This window comes from Coregonus clupeaformis, unplaced genomic scaffold, assembly GCF_020615455.1.
Source record: "Coregonus clupeaformis isolate EN_2021a unplaced genomic scaffold, ASM2061545v1 scaf2037, whole genome shotgun sequence".
Lineage (NCBI taxonomy): Eukaryota > Metazoa > Chordata > Actinopteri > Salmoniformes > Salmonidae > Coregonus > Coregonus clupeaformis.
Window position 1 is genome coordinate 1 of NW_025535491.1, and position 18,680 is coordinate 18,680.

The 18,680-nt window shown below is 41.5% G+C and overlaps 1 protein-coding gene across 1 annotated transcript in view; it reads right to left on the bottom strand.

Moving 5' to 3' along the window:
- Window positions 1-1,223: 1,223 nt before the first annotated feature.
- The window catches only part of LOC121581632 (protein eyes shut homolog), a gene marked incomplete at both ends in the record, with an annotated part of 79,653 nt that continues 62,196 nt past the window's right edge, over window positions 1,224-18,680 (bottom strand). Inside the window, 3 exons of the mRNA XM_045219092.1 lie at window positions 1,224-1,423; window positions 2,419-2,497; window positions 2,962-3,133. Of these exons, the coding sequence (XP_045075027.1) occupies window positions 1,224-1,423; window positions 2,419-2,497; window positions 2,962-3,133 (451 nt within the window). The remainder of the gene's footprint in view (window positions 1,424-2,418; window positions 2,498-2,961; window positions 3,134-18,680) is intronic.

Genomic DNA, 18,680 nt, shown 5'->3' on the forward strand with positions numbered 1-18,680 from the left:
TTATGATTACAACACATTGTGTCATGCGTGTTAAAGAGACATTAGATTGACATGTGACTTGTCACCAGGGAAATGGAGACAATAGAACAGGCCTTCTTTACAAAAATCACTTCAACATATGGCATGTACTGTATACCCCATAAAAACGCAGCATTTGTTAACCAAAAGCAAACCTAGCATACGAGAAAGTAAAGTATATGCATACAACTTCAGCATTCGTTTCACAAAAACAAACAGAATGATAATTGAGTATACAGAGCCAGATGCTGCAGCGCGACAACGGTTGATAACAGACAAAACATTACTGCAGGCAGACAGGCAGCCCCTTCCATGTCTGCGTCCCAACTGGTAGCCTATCCCTCTTTACAGTGCACTACTTTAGACCAGGACTTGTAGGGCTCTGGTCAACAGATGTAGGGAATAGGGTACTATTTGGGGACGCGAACCTCTGTCTTTACACTAGGGGCACAGTGACTTGTGGCCCTGAACCTGAGCATATGTGCTAAAGCTAAGACAATGTAATTAACAGCAAGACGTCGAGGGACCCACGCTGTGGTAAATCTACACCCTGTTACTGCAGTGCAGGTTTTGTCCGTAATCAGAATGTGAAGGGAAGGAGGACGGCTCATAGTAATGGCTGGACTGGAATCAACGGAACGGTGACAAACGGATGGAAACCATTGTGTTTTGATGTGTTTGGAAGTGTTTCATTAATTCCATTCCAGTCATTACTATGAACAGTCCTCTGGTTTAAAGTGAGACCAGCCTCCTCTGATTGAGATAGACTTCATCCATCACACAGGGGAGGGAGAGGGTGTTAATAGGAAATGACATGACATGGTTCTGTTGCTGTGGCAACATGACATTAAACCAATCAGATGCATCTCAATCTGAGCGAAGAGGGGGCAGCGTGACTTTAGTCTGATTGGAGGCGGTGATTTAACTGAACTCATAATACATAGACTGTGTCAAAACATGCATTTCATAACAGTGGATAATGTTGTACCACTTCACTTACAGCCAACAGGTATCAGGCTTTGTAACTTGTTATAAGCATCTATGAGTCTTTACAATGGATTATTCAAATGAGTCCTTGGAGCAAAAGTATATATATATATATATAAAATAATCAAAGTTTCTACATGTACATATTAAATACAGATATGTATATATTGATATGTATTATACATACACATGACTACAGGATGAATAGATTCACTGACCTGCAGGTGAAATTGGACCCTTCGCCATCGAGACAAGTCCCTCCATTTAAACACAGGGAGACATTGGTGGGGGTTTCTAGACAGACGTCTATGTCAATGTCACAGTTCTTTCCACTGTATCCATCCAGACAGAAACATGCATATTTATCAACCAGGTCCACACAGGACCCACCATTCAGACACGGACTGGAAGAACACTCCTGTAGATGGGAAAATAGCATCAAGTAAAACACGAGACCGGGGCCTGTATTTATAAAGTGTCTCAGAGTAGGAGTGCTGATGTAGGATAAGATCACGTTTACCTTTTAGATCATATTATTGATATTACATGGGCAGGGGGGCCTGATCCTAGATTAGCACACCTACTCTACACGAATATGGTAACTATAAATATCCACAACTGCAAGGTGGTACTAACACAGATATATAGATAAACAATATCGTAAGAGAATGACTTGAATATGAATACATAGGCCTGTATATGAAACACATGACTGTTAAAACCGTAATTGACTATGTTGGATGACAAGTTAAAAGAGTATGTGCAGAATTCTAGATTAGAATGGTGTCTTTAAGTGGAGACAATAAGAGCCTCTGATTGTGCATTCCAGAGCGGAACCTCAGGGAGACATTCCGGCTGCATTAGCATTCTATTCTATCAGCCCAGTGTTCTCTCTCTAGAGGCCTACTGAAGCTGGGCTGGGTATTAAAATCAATTAGGGATTAGGGTGAGGCGATTCCTTTTAATCAGGTATTTATACGATGCTTACATGATCATGTAGCTCAATTGACTGATGCTGTAGGAGAATCGATATGATTGTGGATGGGAAAGAGGAGAGACGGTACACTGGAGCAGCTCTGGTCTGATTAGAATGGTGACTAATCATCTTGATCTTCCTGGTTCGGCAGGTTTCGGAATGTTGTATAATAAGGAGATGCGATGCACAGTCACTTTTCCAAAATATAAAACTTGCGTCCATAGTGAAATTACACTATTTTATGTCACCATAGTGAAATATAAGTCATATGTCACTGTAAATGACAAATAACTCATGTCAGTTTGGGTGACATATAACTACAATGTTTAGCCAAATGACACTATTTTAACATATTCCTAACGAGACCATGTTATGTAATGATGAGTCCCAGTAGGATGGTCTTACCAGATACCCAACTATCATAAAGCTCAACTCACATCAGTGTTAGTTTCACATCTGGCACCAGTCCATCCCCATTCACACTGGCAGTGATACACATCCACTCCATCAATGCACCTGGGAAGATGGAGAGAAACTTTCTAAATGTATTAAAAAGCAGAGGAACAAAACAGACCTATATAGCATTACCAAGCCCCAGTTCCCACTCCGGTGTAGGTCTCTAGTATATTAAAAGACAAAACACAGAGAAGGCAAATATCTGAAATCACTATTTCATGGGAATTTAAACTGAGGTAATAAAGGTCAAACTGACATGCAGATACGACGTGTGTACAGTACACAAGCCCTATTTCCCATTACCTGCCATTACACACTATTACACACCATTACACACCATTACACACCATTACACACCATTACACACCATTTATATCCTCCATTTCTGCAACCATTTCCCCCCTTTAAAAAAACAACACTTTATCTTTATAAAGAACACACATCTCCTACCCTGGATCTATGTTTTATTTTCAGCAGGAGAAGCACTAACAGTTCTACTGATAATGAAAGCTTCCGTTGTGTACCTCCCGTGAAGACAGGGGCCTGACATGCATTCATCAATGTTGGTCTCGCAGTGGAAACCCATGAAGCCTGTAGCACATAAGCACTGGTATCGATTGGGACCATCCACGCACCTCCCGCTGTTTTGGCATGGGTTCGACACACACTCGTCAATGCTCAGTTCACACCACGTCCCTGGGAATAAATGACATATATTAACATACAGTGGGGGAAAAAAGTATTTAGTCAGCCACCAATTGTGCAAGTTCTCCCACTTAAAAAGATGAGAGAGACCTGTAATTTTCATCATAGGTACACGTCAACTATGACAGACTAAATGAGAAAAGAAAATCCAGAAAATCACATTGTAGGATTTTTAATGAATTTATTTGCAAATTATGGTGGAAAATAAGTATTTGGTCACCTACAAACAAGCAAGATTTCTGGCTCTCACAGACCTGTAACTTCTTCTTTAAGAGGCTCCTCTGTCCTCCACTAGTTACCTGTATTAATGGCACCTGTTTGAACTTGTTATCAGTATAAAAGACACCTGTCCACAACCTCAAACAGTCACACTCCAAACTCCACTATGGCCAAGACCAAAGAGCTGTCAAAGGACACCAGAAACAAAATGGTAGACCTGCACCAGGCTGGGAAGACTGAATCTGCAATAGGTAAGCAGCTTGGTTTGAAGAAATCAACTGTGGGAGCAATTATTAGGAAATGGAAGACATACAAGACCACTGATAATCTCCCTCGATCTGGGGCTCCACGCAAGATCTCACCCCCGTGGGGTCAAAATGATCACAAGAACAGTGAGCACAAAATCCCAGAACCACACGCGGGGGACCTAGTGAATGACCTGCAGAGAGCTGGGACCAAAGTAACAAAGCCTACCATCAGTAACACACTACGGCATCAGGGACTCAAATCCTGCAGTGCCAGACATGTCCCCCCTGCTTAAGCCAGTACATGTCCAGGCCCGTCTGAAGTTTGCTAGAGTGCATTTGGATGATCCAGAAGAGGATTGGGAGAATGTCATATGGTCAGATGAAACCAAAATATAACTTTTTGGTAAAAACTCAACTCGTCGTGTTTGGAGGACAAAGAATGCTGAGTTGCATCCAAAGAACACCATACCTACTGTGAAGCATGGGGGTGGAAACATCATGCTTTGGGGCTTTTTTTCTGCAAAGGGACCAGGACGACTGATCCGTGTAAAGGAAAGAATGAATGGGGCCATGTAATAGTGAGATTTTGAGTGAAAACCTCCTTCCATCAGCAAGGGCATTGAAGATGAAACGTGGCTGGGTCTTTCAGCATGACAATGATCCCAAACACACCGCCCGGGCAACGAAGGAGTGGCTTCGTAAGAAGCATTTCAAATTCCTGGAGTGGCCTAGCCAGTCTCCAGATCTCAACCCCATAGAAAATCTTTGGAGGGAGTTGAAAGTCCGTGTTAGCGACAGCCCCAAAACATCACTGCTCTAGAGGAGATCTGCATGGAGGAATGGGCCAAAATACCAGCAACAGTATGTGAAAACCTTGTGAAGACTTACAGAAAACGTTTGACCTGTGTCATTACCAACAAAGGGTATATAACAAAGTATTGAGAAACTTTTGTTATTGACCAAATACTTAGTTTCCACCATCATTTGCAAATAAATTCATTAAAAACCCTACAATGTGATTTTCTTGAAAAAAAAATCTCATTTTGTATATCATAGTTGACGTGTACCTATGATGAAAATTACAGGCCTCTCTCATCTTTTTAAGTGGGAGAACTTGCACAATTGGTGGCTGACTAAATACTTTTTTCCCCCACTGTAGATAACACATTACAGCACATAGAATATGAACATTTAACAACACATTGTGTTTACTTTTAGTTCTCATTCATGGAAAGTGGTGAAACGGCTGGTTAAATAATTGATTGAGTTGAGATACGTCTCAATTCTGTACATTGAATCAATACAGGGTGAATACTCAGTCGCTTCAATGACTGTCATCGTATCAGAAATAGTAGAGGTTTTTCTACATTGGCAATAGGACAGAGTATTGCATGTTTGCATTGTGTTGCATTGCATTGCATACATTACATGATGTACGTTATGTCTGTTGCATCAGCATATACATTGGATAGAATGTGCAATATCTAATCCTGTGTTACATATTGTTCTTCACCTCACAGTAAAGGTGGCACCAGTCACTGTAACCACAGATCTATAGGCAGCTTATCTAATTGTGAAAACACATTATCATTGTTGGGTCTAATACAGTTGTTGTCACGTGGAAATCACATGAACAACTGCACACAGCCATTCAGTAACACATCTGGGTTCAAATACTATTTGAAATAATATTAAATACATTATCTTTGCATTATTATTTATTATTACCAATTTTACTTTTCTATTATTTCTCTATTTTCTTTCTCTCTGCATTGTTGGGAAGGGCCCTTAAGTAAGCATTTCACTGTTGTTTAGGAAGTATGTATGTGACAAAAACAATTTGATTTGATTTGAAACCCGCCCATCTAGGACTCCCAAACCCCGCCCATCTAGGACTCCCAAACCCCGCCCATCTGGCACTCCCAAACCCCGCCCATCTGGCACTCCCAAACCCCGCCCATCTGGCACTCCCAAACCCCGACCATCTAGCACCCAAACCCACCATCTGGCACTCCCAAACCCCCGATCTGACCCAATCCCCACCCATCTAGCATCCCAAACACATCTACATCAAATCCCACACTGGCACCCAAACCCCGCCCATCTGGCAATTCAAACCCCGCCATCTGGCACTCCCCAAACCCCGCCATCTGGCACTCAAACCCCACCATCTGGCACTCCCAAACCGCCCATCTGGCACTCCAAACCCCACCCATTTAGCACTCAAACCCCACCCATCTAGCACTCCCAAACCCCGCCCATCTGGCACTCCCAAAACCCCGCCCATCTGGCACCCCCCAAACCCCGCCCATCTAGCACTCCCAAACCACCCATCTAGCACTCCCAAACCCCGCCCATCTGGCACTCCCAAACCCCGCCCATCTGGCACTCCCAAACCCCGCCATCTGGCACTCCTGGCAGGTTAGAGCAAACACTATAAGTATTGAAAGATTTTAAGAAGTATTTGAATCAGAGTCGGTAAATAAGGAAAACATATAGCCGGGAGCCATGCTGTATGTAGCAAGGAGGTGGAGGATATTGGTCTCCTCCTTCAGACGATCGTGACACTGAGGAATCTATACTGTAGCATTGTGCTGATTTCAACTATAGCATCACTCAGGGAGCATTCTTCTAAATGATGGGTGAATAAGGGTATGTTGACTCATATATCAATGGTTTCTATAGATGGATTATCAACCGATGTCATATCAAGGGGGATCCCTGGCCTGTAGTAAGTGAGTCTACAACAATGTTGAGGTCATTTCAAAGTAGAATCATGTTGTGAAGAAAAGTATAATTGATCTCAGTTCACCTTTGTATTTTAAATATGCACTACCTGTCTTTGGAAAGGGTATGAACCACAATATCATTTATTTTAATTGAACAATTAATCCATCACATTTTTGTTCAAATTTGAATTTGACTAATAACCGAACATAATAACTAACAATTTCAGTTAGCTAAAATACCCTAAATAAAACCACACAACATTCTGACATATTGGCCATTAGGTTGCTCCAAAGCTGTAACTATGCAAACAAATAATTATGTTCTACACAGGCTTTAAATGTCCTAATAAAACGCCACAACACAGCAGTGGAAGCCAGCATATCACCCTTATTGCATATAAATGTTATTTATACTTGACAAAACAAACAATTCTCACACTTTATGGGCTGCAATTCACAACTGGGTCAAGATGAAGGTGAAATGTGTTGACTACTAGGCTAATCTAGGACCTGAATGACTCACTAGGCTAATCTAGGACCTGAATAATTTCAGGACTATAGGAATATATCCTGGACTGCGTCCCAAATGGCACCCTATTCTCTATATAGGCCCAATAAGACTCTGGTCAAAAGTAGTGAACTATATACAGTACCTTCAGAAAATATTTACATCTCTGGATTTACTCCACAGTTTGTTGTTTTACAGCCTCAATTCAGAATGGATTAAAAAATATCTGTAATTCTCACCCATCTACAAACAACAATCCATAATGACAAAGTGAAAACATATTTTTAGAAATTTTTGCAAATGTATTGAAAATTAAATACAGAAATATCTCATTTACATAAGTATTCACACTCCTAAGTCAATACTTTGTAGAAGCACCTTTGGCAGCAATTACAAATGAGTGTATTTCTAGGTAAGTCTCTAAGAGATTTCCACACCTGGATTGTGCAACATTTGCCCATTATTCTTTTCAAAATTCTTCAGGCTCTGTCAAATTAGTTGATCATTGCCAGACACCCATTTTCAGGTCTTGCCATGGATTTTCAAGCAGATTTAAGTCAAAACTGTAACTCGGCCTCTCAAGAACATTCATTGTCTTCTTGGTAAGCAACTCCAGTGTAGATTTGGCCTTGTGTTTTAGATTTTTGTCCTACTGAAAGGTGAATTTATCTCCCAGTGTCTGGTGGATAGCAGACTGAAACAGGTTTTCCTCTAGGGTTTTGCCTGTGCTTAGCTCCATTCAGTTTATTTTTTATCCTGAACAACTCCCCAGTCCTTAACGATTACAAGCATACCCATAACTTGATGGAGCCACCATTATGCTTGAAAATATGGAGAGCGATACTCAGTAATGTGTTGTATTGGATTTGACCCAAACATAACTTTGTATTCAGTGAATTGCTTTGCCATATTTTTTATAGGATGCAAGTTTTGGATATGTATTTTTTTTTTAAATCTTTACAGGCTTCCTTCTTTCCACTCTGTCAATTAGGTGAGTATTGTGGAGTAACTACAATGTTGTTGATTCATCTACAGTTTCTCCTATCAAAGCCATTAAACTCTAACTATCCAGGCTCTGTCGCAGCCGGCCGCGACCGGGAGACTCATGGGCGGCGCACAATTGGCCCAGCGTCGTCCAGGGTAGGGGAGGGAATGGCCGGCAGGGATGTAGCTCAGTTGATAGAGCATGGCGTTTGCAACGCCAGGGTTGTGGGTTCAATTCCCAAGGGGGGCCAGTATTTAAAAAAAAAAATGATTCACTAACTGTAAGTCGCTCTGGATAAGAGCGTCTGCTAAATGACTAAAATGTAAATGTAAATGTTTAAAAGTTACCATTGGTCTCATGGTGAAATCCCTGAGCGGTTTCCTTCCTCTCCTGCAACCGAGTTAGGAAGGATGCCTGTATCTTTGTAGTGACTGGGTGTATTGATACACCATCCAAAGTGTAATTAATACCTTCACCATGCTCAAAGGGATATTCAATCTCTGCTTTTTATTTTATTACCCATCCACCAATAGGTGCTCTTCTTTGAATCTGTGCTTGAAATTTGCTGCAGGAGGGACTGGTGCACTTCACAAAATAGATGGCATCATGATGAGGAAGGAAAATTATGTGGATAGATTGAAGCAACATCTCAAGACATCAGTCAGGAACTTAAAGCTTGGTTGCAAATGGGTCTTCCAAATGGACAATGACCCCAAGCATACTTCCAAAGTTGTGGCAAAATGGCTTAAGGACAACAACGTCAAGGTATTGGAGTGGCCATCACAAAGTCCTGACCTCAATCCTATACAAATTTGTGGGCAGAACTGAAAAAGCGTGTGCGAGCAAGGAGGCCTACAAACCTGACTCAGTTACACCAGGTCTGTCAGGAGGAATGGGCCAAAATTCACCCAACTTATTGTGGGAAGCTTGTGGAAGGCTACCCAAAATGTTTGACCCAAGTTAAACAATTTAAAGGCAATGCCACCAAATACTAATTGAGTGTATGTAAACTTCTGACCCACTGGGAATGTGATGAAAAAAATAAAAGCTGAAATAAATCATTCTCTCTACTATTATTCTGACATTTCACATTCTTAAAATAAAGTATTGATCTTAACTGACCTAAGACAGGGAATTTTTACTAGGATTAAATGTAAGGAATTGTGAAAAACTGAGTTTAAATGTATTTGGCTAAGTCCACTTTGACATTATGGGGTATTGCGTGTAGGCCAGTGACCAAAAATCTCAATGTAATCCATTTTAAGTTCAGGCTGTAACACAATAAAATGTGGAATAAGTCAACGGGTGTGAATACTTTCTGAAGGCACTGTAATATGATTGGGCGATTTTACGATAGCATCGTCAATAGACGATGGATTGACAGCCATCGTCGACGGCGACGACATCGTGATGTGACAAACGATGGTTTAGCCTATTTCAACTTGACTGGCACCGCAACGCACAGCAGGACAGCACACGGCAGGACAGCACACAGCAGGACAGCACACGGCAGGACAGCACACAGCAGGACAGCACACAGCAGGACAGCACACAGCAGGACAGCACACAGCAGGACAGCACACAACAGGACGGTAACCAGCTATGCCATGACTTACCTGGACCACCTATAGAGATGTGTCTTTCGTTATGTATATCAGGTGTTACATGAGGTAAAAAGGAGACTGGAGTGACACTTTAACTATCATAACAAATGGTCAATAACCTATCCTTCTACTAGGTCTATCATAAAAGCTTTAATACAAGTTAAAGTTATGAACAGCAGCTTATTTCCCAAATATTCTAGTTTATGAAAGTGTTGTCCTAAAGTTGTTGTGGCTTTATGAGAGAGAGAACAAACAATATTACTTATTTTTCTGAGGCAAATAAAGCAATTATTATCCCGTTCTGAAGACGGTAGACTGCTTCTATCCAGCCCATGATGTAGGCCTATAACCTAGCTCACTACAGTGAGACAGCCTGTTCCTCATCAGACAGTCACTGCTCCATCATGATGTAGGCCTATAACCTAGCTCACTACAGTAAGACAGCCTGTTCCTCATCAGACAGTCACTGCTCCATCATGATGTAGGCCTATAACCTAGCTCACTACAGTAAGACAGCCTGTTCCTCTTCAGACAGTCACTGCTCCATCATGATGTAGGCCTATAACCTAGCTCACTACAGTAAGACAGCCTGTTCCTTATCAGCCAGTCACTGCTCCATCATGATGTAGGCCTATAACCTAGCTCACTACAGTGAGACAGCCTGTTCCTCATCAGACAGTCACTGCTCCATCATGATGTAGGCCTATAACCTAGCTCACTACAGTAAGACAACCTGTTCCTCATCAGCCAGTCACTGCTCCATCATGATGTAGGCCTATAACCTAGCTCACTACAGTAAGACAGCATGTTCCTCATCAGACAGTCACTGCTCCATCATGATGTAGGCCTATAACCTAGCTCACTACAGTAAGACAGCCTGTTCCTCTTCAGACAGTCACTGCTCCATCATGATGTAGGCCTATAACCTAGCTCACTACAGTAAGACAACCTGTTCCTCTTCAGCCAGTCACTGCTCCATCATGATGTAGGTCTATAACCTAGCTCACTACAGTAAGACAACCTGTTCCTCTTCAGACAGTCACTGCTCCATCATGATGTAGGCCTATAACCTAGCTCACTACAGTAAGACAGCCTGTTCCTCTTCAGACAGTCACTGCTCCATCATGATGTAGGCCTATAACCTAGCTCACTACAGTAAGACAGCCTGTTCCTCTTCAGCCAGTCACTGCTCCATCATGATGTAGGTCTATAACCTAGCTCACTACAGTAAGACAGCCTGCTCCATCATGATGTAGGCCTATAACCTAGCTCACTACAGTAAGACAGCCTGCTCCATCATGATGTAGGCCTATAACCTAGCTCACTACAGTAAGACAGCCTGTGCCTCTTCAGACAGTCACTGCTCCATCATGATGTAGGCCTATAACCTAGCTCACTACGGTAAGACAGCCTGTTCCTCTTCAGACAGTCACTGCTCCATCATGATGTAGGCCTATAACCTAGCTCACTACGGTAAGACAGCCTGTTCCTCATCAGCCAGTCACTGCTCCATCATGATGTAGGCCTATAACCTAGCTCACTACAGTAAGACAGCCTGTTCCTCATCAGCCAGTCACTGCTCCATCATGATGTAGGCCTATAACCTAGCTCACTACAGTAAGACAGCCTGCTCTATCATGTGAGTGCCACACAGACAGACACACAAACCTGTTCTCCTCCCCCAGAAAGGAATATTAGAAAATATTGCAAGCTCCCTTGCAATTAGACTCTGCCCAGACATACAAAAACCTTATCTTTCATCATGATTCGTCCGGTTGCATTCAATTTCGCTCTATTGCCCAACTGTCGTTTAAGCTGTTGTTTTTGTGTTTTTTTTTATATTAAAAAAATATGGGGATGGCCAACAGGGGCAATAGCATCGTATATCACAATGATTTATGGGTACATAATCACAATACAACAAATGTTGACATCGCCCAAACCTACTAAACAGGGAATAGGGTGTGATCTGGGACATACTCTGGTCAAATTTCAATAAGTCCATGCTTAAAGGGCCAGTCCGCAGTTGAAACAATAGCAAAGCGTTCTCCTCGCCCCAGTTTCGGTAAAAAGATAAATGAACCCTATTACTTTCTTCCAGAAAACTGTTGTAAAGAATAACCCAACAGCTATGTCTTGCTGCCTAAATCTCTTTGTTTTTGTCTTTTGCAGAAGGCATATATAAATTAATAGATAATTATAGATAATTAACATGTTGTAATTAAACAGTCTCAATGTGCTCATTCAGAGCAGCCAGTGACAATTCCCTCCATATTGACCTGCTAGTTCAGTCTTAATGACTTCATCTGCGTCCCAAAATGGCACCCTATTCCCTATATAGTGCACTTCTTCAAAAGTAGTGCACTATATAGGGAATAACATGCCATTTGGGACGGGTCCTTTATTTCTGCTTCAGCAAGCCTTCTATAAACACAACGAGTTCCTCCTGCTACTTTACTGACCACATATACAACTTGTGTTTAAATCAGAATGAAAGCTGAAAAGATACTGTATGTTTTTGTAAATTAAAAACAAGCTTTACAGTACATGAGCTGATACAGTGAATAAAACTCAGAGGGTAGTTGTAGGCTCGCCCTTGTTGTGTTAGATGTAATGAAATGTTAATGCTCGCCCACACAACGCCATACACGCTGTCTGCCATTTGCCCGATACTGCTAAAACCGGGATTCATCTGTGAAGAGCACACTTCTCCAGCGTGCCAGTGGCTATCGAAGGTGAGCATTTGCCCACTGAAGTCGGTTACGACACCGAACTGCAGTCAGGTCAAGACCCTGGTGAGGACGACGAGCACACAGATGAGCTTCCCTGAGACGGTTTCTGACAGTTTGTGCAGAAATTATTTGGTTGTGCAAACCCACAGTTTCATCAGCTATCTGGGTGGCTCGTCTCAGATGATCCCGCAGGTGAAGAAGCCGGATATGGAGGTCCTGCGCTGGCGTGGTTACACGTGGTATGCGGTTGTGAGGCCGGTTGGATGTACTGCTAAATTCTCTAAAACGACGCTGGAGACGGCTTATGGTAGAGAAATCAACAATATATTCTCTGGCAACAGCTCTGGTGGACATTCCTGCAGTCAGCATGCCAATTGCACGTTCCTTCAAAACTTCAGACATCTGTGGCATTGTGTTGTGTGACAGAACTGCACATTTTAGAGTGGCCTTTTACTGTCCCCAGCACAAGGTGCACCTGTGCAATGATTATGCTGTTTAATCAGCTTCTTGATATGCCACACCTGTCAGGTGGATGGACTATCCTGGCAGAGGGTAAATGCTCTCTTACAGGGATGTAAACACATTTGTGCAGAACATTTGAGAGAAATAAGCTTTTTGTTCCAATTTCTGGGAACTTTTATTTCAACGTATGGAAAATGTCTGGGATCTTTTATTTCAGCTCATGAAACATAGGACAAACACTTTACATGTTGCGTTTATATTTTTGTTCAGTATACTGTTACAGGTTTTGGTTTTTCCATTTATGTTTTGAGGTTAAGACTTTAGCATGTATAGTTCGTTAGCACGTAGTCAGTATGTGTTACACCTGTTCTGGTTGCCAATTCATTAGTGGGAAGGTATTTCACCTGTCCTGGTCCAGGTGCTATTTAAGAGTGGCTGGACCAGTGCTCCATTTGTCTTGAGAGATGCGGATGGTCAACACCTTTAGTTGGCTCTCCCTAGTTTGATTTTCAGAAAAACAATAATTTCCCTGATTTTGTTTTGCTCCACTTTGTGGTTTACTTCCTGTCTTTAAGCTTGGTGTGGTGTTTTCTTTTGTTTGCCTCTTCTTAGGCAAATTTTGTGGGCGCTCATGGTGGGTGTCTTTTATGGTCCAGTTGTTGTTGCTAGTCAACCTCCAGTGGACACCCCCATGAGTGTCTTTCAGAACCCCTCCTAAAACCCCTCCTGTTTCGTTTTGGTTGTTGTCAGTGACTCTTTGTTAGTTCCGCCTTCTGTTTGAGCGGCATTATTTGGTTTTCTTGCTGGGGAACGTAACAATACACTTAATTTCACAGTTTTATCATGTATATGTAGATACAGTAGGTCTAATAATAATAATAATAAGGACTGTTCTTCTACACAATATACCAGTCCGTAGTTTTGTTATGTTACAACTTGAGGAAGTACCTTTTCTCCTGTAGCTATGTATTAACTTAAGGAAGTACCTTTTCTCCTGTAGCTATGTATTAACTTAAGGAAGTACCTTTTCTCCTGTAGTTATGTGTTAACTTAAGGAAGTACCTTTTCTCCTGTAGTTATGTATTAACTTAAGGAAGTACCTTTTCTCCTGTAGGTATGTGTTAACTTAAGGAAGTACCTTTTCTCCTGTAGTTATGTATTAACTTATGGAAGTACCTTTTCTCCTGTAGTTATGTATTAATTTAAGGAAGAACCTTTTCTCCTGTAGGTATGTGTTAACTTAAGGAAGTACCTTTTCTCATGGGGTTATGTATTAACTTGAGGAAGTACCTTTTCTCCTGTAGGTACAGTGGGGAAAAAAAGTATTTTGTCAGCCACCAATTGTGCAAGTTCGCCCACTTAAAAAGATGAGAGAGGCCTGTAATTTTCATCATAGGTACACGTCAACTATGACAGACAAAATGAGAAAACAAATTCCTGAAAATCACATTGTAGGATTTTTAATGCAATAATTCGCAAATTATGGTGGAAAATAAGTATTTGGTCAATAACAAAAGTTTCTCAATACTTTGTTATATACCCTTTGTTGGCAATGACAAAGGTCGAACGTTTTCTGTAAGTCTTCACAAGGTTTTCACACACTGTTGCTGGTATTTTGGCCCATTCCTCCATGCAGATCTCCTCTAGAGCAGTGATGTTTTGGGTCTGTCACTGGGCAACACGGACTTTCAACTCCCTCCAAAGATTTTCTATGGGGTTGAGATCTGGAGACTGGCTAGGCCACTCCAGGACCTTGAAATGCTTCTTACGAAGCCACTCCTTCGTTGCCCGGGCGGTGTGTTTGGGATCATTGTCATGCTGAAAGACCCAGCCACGTTTCATCTTCAATGCCCTTGCTGATGGAAGGAGATTTTCACTCAAAATCTCACGATACATGGCCCCATTCATTCTTTCCTTTACACGGATCAGTCGTCCTGGTCCCTTTGCAGAAAAACAGCCCCAAAGCATGATGTTTCCACCCCCATGCTTCACAGTAGGTATGGTGTTCTTTGGATGCAACTCAGCATTCTTTGTCCTCCAAACACGACGAGTTGAGTTTTCACCAAAAAGTTCTATTTTGGATTCATCTGACCATATGACATTCTCCCAATCCTCTTCTGGATCATCCAAATGCACTCTAGCAAACTTCAGACGGGCCTGGACATGTACTGGCTTAAGCAGGGGGACACGTCTTGCACTGCAGGATTTGAGTCCCTGGCGGCGCAGTGTGTTACTGATGGTAGGCTTTGTTACTTTGGTCCCAGCTCTCTGCAGGTCATTCAATAGGTCCCCCCGTGTGGTTCTGGGATTTTTGCTCACCGTTCTTGTGATCATTTTGACCCCACGGGGTGAGATCTTGCATGGAGCCCCATATCGAGGGAGATTATCAGTGGTCTTGTATGTCTTCCATTTCCTAATAATTGCTCCCACAGTTGATTTCTTCAAACCAAGCTGCTTACCTATTGCAGATTCAGTCTTCCCTGCCTGGTGCATGTCTACAATTTTGTTTCTGGTGTCCTTTGACAGCTCTTTGGTCTTGGCCATAGTGGAGTTTGGAGTGTGACTGTTTGAGGTTGTGGACAGATGTCTTTTATACTGATAACAAGTTCAAACAGGTGCCATTAATACAGGTAACGAGTGGAGGACAGAGGAGCCTCTTAAAGAAGAAGTTACAGGTCTGTGAGAGCCAGAAATCTTGCTTGTTTGTAGGTGACCAAATACTTATTTTCCACCATAATTTGCAAATAAATTCATTAAAAATCCTACAATGTGATTTTCTGGATTTTTTTCTTCTCAATTTGTCTGTCATAGTTGACGTGTACCTATGATGAAAATTACAGGCCTCTCTCATCTTTTTAAGTGGGAGAACTTGCACAATTGGTGGCTGACTAAATACTTTTCCCCCCACTGTATGTGTTAACTTAAGGAAGTACATTTTCTCCTGTAGTTATGTATTAACTTAAGGAAGTACCTTTTCTCCTGTAGTTATGTATTAACTTATGGAAGTACATTTTCTCCTGTAGTTATGTATTAACTTGAGGAAGTACCTTTTCTCCTGTAGTTATGTTATGTATTAACTTAAGAAAGTACCTTTTCTCCTGTAGCTATGTATTAACTTGAGGAAGTACCTTTTCTCCTGTAGTTATGTATTAACTTAAGGAAGTACCTTTTCTCCTGTAGTTATGTGTTAACTTAAGGAAGTACCTTTTCCCTTGCAGTTATGTATTAACTTGAGGAAGTACCTTTTTTCCTGTAGTTATGTATTGACTTGAGGAAGTACCTTTTCTCCTGTAGTTATGTATTAACTTGAGGAAGTACCTTTTCTCCTGTAGTTATGTTATGTATTAACTTAAGGAAGTACCTTTTCTCCTGTGGTTATGTATTAACTTAAGGAAGTACATTTTCTCCTATAGTTATGTATTAACTTGAGTAAGTAACTTTTCTCCTGTAGTTATGTATTAACTTGAGGAAGTACCTTTTCTCCTGTAGTTATGTTATGTATTAACTTAAGGAAGTACCTTTTCTCCTGTAGGTATGTGTTAACTTAAGGAAGTACATTTTCTCCTGTAGTTATGTATTAACTTGAGGAAGTACCTTTTCTCCTGTAGTTATTTATTAACTTAAGGAAGTACCTTTTCTCCTGTAGGTATGTGTTAACTTAAGGAAGTACCTTTTCTCCTGTAGGTATGTGTTAACTTAAGGAAGTACCTTTTCTCCTGTAGTTATGTATTAACTTGATGAAGTACATTTTCTCCTACACGCTACATGTAATCTTCCATCCTCCTGTTCTCAGCAGGCATTCACAACCTATCCCCTTCTCTCTCTTCTCTCTCTGAATAGGATAGAAAGATTATAATAGTTTGTGAATTTAAAAAGTTTCCAGCTGCGAGAGGTAATTGAGGATAGAAGCTGGAAGATTCTTATTTAATTTCTCTCAGATGGAATCTCCTGTAAGAGCCTTTAAGAAGGTTAACATTGGGATTTATCATAACTGCATTGCTCTTCATTTTTCACAAAGCCAGGTGTCAAGGTGTATTATTCCTCTTCTCGCCAGACCCCCATTAAGGAAGTGTAGGTTTAGAGGCTCTTTATATAATATGATTACAAATAGTTGTTGACATTGTCAGGCTGTGTGTTATGATACAGTATGTTATGGTATATGTTATACTGTTAATATACTGTGTGTGTGTATATAGATTATATACTGTGTGTGTGTATATAGATTATATACTGTGTGTGTGTATATATATATATATATACACAGTGGGGAGAACAAGTATTTGATACACTGCCGATTTTGCAGGTTTTCCTACTTAAAAAGCATGTAGAGGTCTGTAATTTTTATCATAGGTACACTTCAACTGTGAGAGACGGAATCTAAAACAAAAATCCAGATTTTTAAGTAATTAATTTGCATTTTATTGCATGACATAAGTATTTGATCACCTACCAACCAGTAAGAATTCCGGCTCTCACAGACCTGTTAGTTTTTCTTTAAGAAGCCCTCCTGTTCTCCACTCATTACCTGTATTAACTGCACCTGTTTGAACTCGTTACCTGTATAAAAGACACCTGTCCACACACTCAATCAAACAGACTCCAACCTCTCCACAATGGCCAAGACCAGAGAGCTGTGTAAGGACATCAGGGATAAAATTGTAGACCTGCACAAGGCTGGGATGGGCTACAGGAAAATAGGCAAGCAGCTTGAGAAGGCAACAACTGTTGGTGCAATTATTAGAAAATTGAAGAAGTTCAAGATTACGGTTAATCACCCTCGGGCTGGGGCTCCATGCAAGATCTCACCTCGTGGGGCATCAATGATCATGAGGAAGGTGAGGGATCAGCCCAGAACTACACGGCAGGACCTGGTCAATGACCTGAAGAGAGCAGGGACCACAGTCTCAAAGAAAACAATTAGTAACACACTACGCCGTCATGGATTAAAATCCTGCAGCGCACGCAAGGTCCCCCTACTCAAGCCAGCGCATGTCCAGGCCCGTCTGAAGTTTGCCAATGACCATCTGGATGATCCAGAGGAGGAATGGGAGAAGGTCATGTGGTCTGATGAGACAAAAATATAGCTTTTTGGTCTAAACTCCACTCACCGTGTTTGGAGGAAGAAGAAGGATGAGTACAACCCCAAGAACACCATCCCAACCGTGAAGCATGGAGGTGGAAACATCATTCTTTGGGGATGCTTTTCTGCAAAGGGGACAGGACGACTGCACCGTATTGAGGGGAGGATGGATGGGGCCATGTATTGCGAGATCTTGGCCAACAACCTCCTTCCCTCAGTAAGAGCATTGAAGATGGGTCGTGGCTGGGTCTTCCAGCATGACAACGACCCGAAACACACAGCCAGGGCAACTAAGGAGTGGCTCCGTAAGAAGCATCTCAAGGTCCTGGAGTGGCCTAGCCAGTCTCCAGACCAGAACCCAATAGAACATCTTTGGAGGGAGCTGAAAGTCCATATGCCCAGCAACAGACCCGAAACCTGAAGGATCTGGAGAAGGTCTGTATGGAGGAGTGGGCCAAAATCCCTGCTGCAGTGTGTGCAAACCTGGTCAAGAGCTACAGGAAACGTATGATCTCTGTTTCTGTACCAAATATTAAGTCCTGCTTTTCTGATGTATCAAATACTTATGTCATGCAATAAAATGCAAATGAATTACTTAAAAATCATACAATGTGATTTTCTGGATTTTTGTTTTAGATTCCGTCTCTCACAGTTGAAGTGTACCTATGATAAAAATTACAGACCTCTACATGCTTTGTAAGTAGGAAAACCTGCAAAATCGGCAGTGTATCAAATACTTGTTCTCCCCACTGTATATTTACATTTACATTTTTTGTCATTTAGCAGACGCTCTTATCCAGAGCGACTTACAGTTAGTGAATACATATTTTAAAAAAATATACTGGCCCCCCATGGGAATCGAACCCACAACCCTGGCGTTGCATATGGAATCATGTAGTAACCAAAAAAGTGTCAAACTTGAGAGAATGCTAAGAGAATGCCTGAAAATGCTAAGAGTGTGCAAAGCTGTC